Here is a 5220-nt window from a genome sequence, read left to right as displayed (position 1 = left end):
GGGGCGTGGCGAGGGCATCACAGAAACAGCCAGGCTTGGGTCCAGCCCGGACAGGAGGCAGGTGAGTGCAGGAGGTGATGGGGCTGAGAAAACAGGGAAGGGTGTCGCGACGGAGACCCAGGGACAAAGAAGGCAGAGGGTCCCAGGGGCCCGGGGGCTGCGATGTGCCCGTCGGGGAGGGGGGGGGGGGGCCTTACTCGGGTAGTTCCGGCAGCCTCCCGCGGTGGAGCCCCGCCTCCAGTTCCCGTCCATCTTGGTAAGCTTCCACTTCTTGTAGCTGTCGGCCGTGAGCGTGTCCGGAGTCAGGTTGCAGATCTCCAGGCGGGAGTACTGCCTCAGGAAGTCGCTGAAAGACATCCTGGCAAAGGAGGGGCCCGGGCATCGGGGTTACGAGCGGGCACACCCATCATCTTAACCAGGGCCAGGCAGAGCAGCCAGGGGGAGCCCCCAGACCCGGAGAATGAAACGAGACAGCACACGGGCACTTGCTTGGTAAATGGCAAGGTGTCTGCAGAGGGAGGTGGCCAGAGTGGCACAGACACACACACATGTGTAGGTCTATTGAGCTACGGGACCAGTTTCTTTTCTTTTCTTTTTGTTTTGTTAATCCTCACTAAGGGTCTGTTTTGTTTTTTTTCCCCATTGATATTTAGAGAGAGTGGAAGGGAGGGGGGGGAGACTCAGAGAGAAACATCAATGTGAGAGAGACACATCGATTGGTTGCCTCCACACAGAGTGGAAGGGAGGGGGGGGAGACTCAGAGAGAAACATCAATGTGAGAGAGACACATCGATTGGTTGCCTCCCACACACGCCCCGACCAGGGCCCGGGATGCAGCCTGCAACTTGACCGGAATCGAGCCCCTTCAGTCCGAGGCTGACGCTCTAACGACTGAACAAAACCAGCCAAGGTCAAGGGACCAGCTTCTTAAGGAGATGGACGACCCTCCAGAGAAGTGCCCTGTCTTCTCTTGGGAGCTGAACACGACCCCAGGGCCTGCTCGGCTGCCCCCGTGAGCCTGCTCAGCTCTGAACCCCCGGTGGAGAGGGACACACTGAAGAAGAGCTTTGAGAGTTTTTGTGTTCAGGGTCTTGTCGTGATTTAAAACAACAAACCCCGGATCCCATGCCCCGGGGCCCTCGCCACCTAATCTCACTGAGTTTCTAGTAAAGATCTCGGGGCAGACCCCTCTTTCCCCGAAGCCTCTGATCATCTCACCAGAATTCTCCGTCTTCATGCCGTCTGGTCAGCCTTTCCCTCACCTCTGGGTCCACGGTGTTCCAGTTCGGGCAGCTGGGAAACCAAGCCACGGGAGATGCATTAGTAACTAATACAGGGCGACCCCAAGGCTCCCCCAAACTGAGGACCAGGGACGGGCTGTCTGGCCTCCGAGGGCCCAGACCCCAGTAAGGGAGGAAGGTGGCGCACACATGGCGGAGACGTGCGTGGAGCAAGGTGATTCATTGAAGGGAGAGAGAGAGAGAGAAACATCCATGATGGGATAGAGTCATTGATCGGCTGCCTCCTGCATGCCCCCTACTGGGGATCGAGCCCACAACCCGGGCATGTGCCCTGACCGGAATCGAACTGTGACCTCCTTCGACGCTCAGCCACTGAGCCACGCCAGCCGGGCACTGGCAGCAATTTCAAGGGGTCACTGACAATCTGACGGCTGACCCGGAGGCCCCAGCTGGGGTCTCTGCCGTGGGAGCGGCCAGGGAGCAGGTGTTAGAACTGCAGGTGCTGGGTGGTGGCGGAGGAGGGGGAAGGTCACGTGAGGGGCTCACCTGGGACCCAGTCGCAGGTGTAACCCCACCAGGGAGCCCCAGAAATCACCGGAAGGAAGGGCTTTGCTCTGGTCTTAGGCACAAAGTTTACGTCCTTGGACCAGAACAAGCGCTTGGGGGAAGAGAGGGGCATTTCCCCCCTGAAGGTCCAATAGCAGGAGAACCTGAGCGAGGGAGGGGCGAAGCGCGGGAGGATGAAAGGAATGAGCACCAACAGGGGCCCTGGGCCTTATAAAGGCACCGGTGGCCGGGGTGCGCTGGTTAAAAGCGCCTTCGAGGGACCACCTGCCCCGTGGACCCCACTCGGCGTGGCCCGTGCTCCCGGGGCTCATTCCCTCCTTTCCCCAGAGCCGCCCAGCAGGACGCACCCGCCCAGCCCCAGCTGCGCTCCTCACTTGTCATTCCACTTCCCGGTCCACTCCACCTCTCCCCAGGGGTTCCGGATGCGGATCAGCTTCTCCAGGCTTCCTCTGCTTTCCACCTGCAGCAGGGGAGGGAGGGAGGGGTCGAGTTCAAGCCAGGCCTGGGGGTTCTCGGGCCCAAAGCTGCCTCCTTGAGCCCTGGGGGTTGAGTCCATGTTATAAGCGGGGAGGGGATCCGCAAAAAGGCGGGGCCCCTCTGCTGCCCAGCTGTGACGGCTCTCAGGACCCCGCGCTCCGAGAGCCCGGGGCACACATGCACTTGTTCTGGACTCTGCATTGACACCTGACCTCTGAGCCTCAGTTTAACTGGCTGTGAAAGGATGCATGTGTCACAGGAGCTCAGGGAAGTTGATGGCTGGTGATAAGCAATGCGGTGCATGGCTGTTGACTGAATCCTGGATGGGGGGACGCTCTATAAAGGATATTTGGGGGAGACATACACAGGGAGTCTATAGGGCAGTGATGGCGAACCTTTTGAGCTCGGCGTGTCAGCATTTTGAAAAACCCTAACTTAACTCTGGTGCCGTGTCACATATAGAAATTTTTTGATATTTGCAGCCATAATAAAACAAAGACTTATATTTTTGATATTTATTTTACATATTTAAATGCCATTTAACAAAGAAAAATCAACCAAAAAAAATGAGTTCGCGTGTCACCTCTGCCACGCGTGTCATAGGTTCGCCATCACTGCTTTAGAGGGTGTAAAGCACTAAGCAGAGGAAAGTATCCTTTCTTTCTTGTAACTGGTCCATAGAGTAAGGTGGTTCTAAAACCAAGTAAAATCCCAGCGCCGGGCTCGGAGCCTGCGGCCGGCAGAGGGCAGCACCGGGCAGCAGGGGGCAACACCGGGCGGGGGACCGAGGTTCTGGAAGGGACCGGCCAGGACGCCCAGCGAGTCCTGTCTGGACCTCAGGAATGCGAGGCCTATTCAGAAAACAACTGCGGGAACTCGCCACCCGCGCCTCCCCCGCCCTGGGCAGTCACAGCCAAAAGCGTGCTTTGGCCTTTGTGTTACGTTAGGGAGCGAACCCCCTGAAAATCCCCGCGGGCGTTACCTCCTCGGCTCCGGTGACGGAGTACGCGTGCCCCTTCACCAGCTTCTGGTACGTGATGGCCTCCGAGTCCGCAATGCTGGTGATCTGGGAACGCGGGGGGGTCAGCCGGGTTGGGCGCACCCTGCCTGCCCCCATCCCTCCCCCATCGCTCACTGGGACACGGATGCGGGCCCCACTACTGCAGGGGCGTGGCCCGCGGAGGGCGTGGCCTGGGGGAGACTGTTGCCTAGCAACCCCTGGGTTCCAGGCGATGCTCGCTAAGGTGGGCAGGGCTGGCTAGAGTTGCACATTGGGGCAGTGGGTTCCCTGGGGCGCTGTTGGGGGCTCACTCCGGCCAGAGCAGACCGGACCGGAGCGGATAGGTGGGGTAGGGGGGGCAGGGAGGCCCGCACTTACATCGATGGAGCAGCCCAGCAGAGAGCCTTTCTGCAGAGCCTTCTGGATGATCCTGAACAGGTCGGCCGGGGCCTTCTTCAGCTCGTACCACTCGGCGATGCCTCCCGTGAAGTCCTCGAAGCCCTCGGTGGTGGCGCCCCCTGAGAGCGCTTCATAGCACCCGTTGATCCTACGGGAGGGGAAGAGGTGCTGCCGCCACCTGACTCCTCGCCTCTCAATGCTTCCCCTTCTGGATGCAGCCTGGCTGTTGCCTAGCAACCCCTGGCGGCCTTCATTGGATGCCCCAGGGACCCTCTGCCCAGATTCTCCTGGGCTTGTCTCCAACTCAGGGTGCCCACGAGGGCAAGTTACCGTCTCCACAGCTACCGTTTCCCTGGTACTTTGAAAGGTTTTTTTTGAAAACCTCACAGCAGATGAGAGTTGGAAGGCCCTGGTGATGATGTGGTCCCACCTCCCGTATTGATCCTTCTTACTCGTGACAGGAGAGGGGAGGCCTGCCAGTTGGCTGTTTGGCATTTGTAGCTTGAAAAACGACAACAATTCAATAACGAAGGCACTTTCCCGAGCACAGGCAGTGCACTGGCACTCTGGGCGCCCTGGGGCTCTACTAACTCTACTGTTTGAGCATGTGACCGAGGAGTGGCTCTCAGGGCTAGATCCTCACAGCGGGGTGTGTGGGTCCCGGCCCTCCTCGCTGGCAGGGGCAGTAAGAACAGAGACCCCGGCGCCTGAGAGCCGGTCACTTTGATGGACTGAGCCCAGGCCGCATGGCCAGGACGAGGCCATTCTGGGGGGGCTGGTGAGGGGGGGCTGATGTGGGCCTTCCCATTGGCAATGGGCAGTGTTGCACCCTGGACGCCTGGGCTTTGGGCCTCGTGGGGTGGGACACAGCTGGGAAGAGCATGGAAACCATTTCTGATCAGAGACACCGTATGTCCCGGGCAAACTTCCCTCCCGTCCATACCCCTGCGATGGATGGTGTGGCCCATTGGCAAGAAGGCTTTCCTGTTCAGCTGGCAAAAATGCAGTGTGACCTGCCAGGGCATAGCAGTCGGCACGCTCAGCGCCATGGTCTGTTCCTGTGGCCGCGGTGACAATGGCCTAGTGGTCACTGGGCAGTTGCGTAACGAGGCCAGGCCCTGCATGCATTATCGCCTTGAATTCAGAGCCCGATTTGGGCCCAAGAAGTCCTTCAATAGGATAGGTCTGTTTCTCAAAGTCGCCTGGGAATGGTTCCTGCTGTTTCCCGAATCCAGGGCAGCTGGGGGCGGCGGGCGGTGAGGGGGTTGGCGCTGCCACAGGGACCGCGGCACTTACTTGGCGTAGGCCTTCTCCAGCAGCGCGCTCCAGAACTCGCTGCCCTCTGCCGAGTGCACGAACAGCAGCTCCCCGTTCTTGGTGGGCAGCCTGTCGTCCACCACCACCTCCACCCACTCGCCGTACTGCCAGAACTGGGCACAGGGAGGGAAGGGGTGGCTGGGGCAGCCGGGGGCAGCACGGGGACCCAGACGAGCCTCAGCTGCATCTGTCCCATTCCCCCCCCCCCCCCCCCCCTCC

The 5220-nt window shown here is 60.0% G+C and overlaps 1 protein-coding gene across 1 annotated transcript in view; it reads right to left on the bottom strand.

Moving 5' to 3' along the window:
- Nucleotides 1-5220, bottom strand: part of LOC102240228 (calpain-2 catalytic subunit) — a gene marked incomplete at its 5' end in the record, with an annotated part of 33594 nt that overhangs the window by 18492 nt on the left and 9882 nt on the right. Inside the window, 6 exons of the mRNA XM_005866510.2 lie at nt 198-358; nt 1219-1293; nt 2183-2268; nt 3268-3351; nt 3664-3832; nt 4981-5114. Coding sequence (XP_005866572.2) covers nt 198-358; nt 1219-1293; nt 2183-2268; nt 3268-3351; nt 3664-3832; nt 4981-5114 — 709 coding nt within the window. The remainder of the gene's footprint in view (nt 1-197; nt 359-1218; nt 1294-2182; nt 2269-3267; nt 3352-3663; nt 3833-4980; nt 5115-5220) is intronic.

Source organism: Myotis brandtii, unplaced genomic scaffold (assembly GCF_000412655.1).
Source record: "Myotis brandtii unplaced genomic scaffold, ASM41265v1 scaffold231, whole genome shotgun sequence".
NCBI lineage: Eukaryota > Metazoa > Chordata > Mammalia > Chiroptera > Vespertilionidae > Myotis > Myotis brandtii.
Note: the sequence above shows the minus strand (reverse complement) of the source record. Positions and strands in the feature narration are given on the sequence as shown.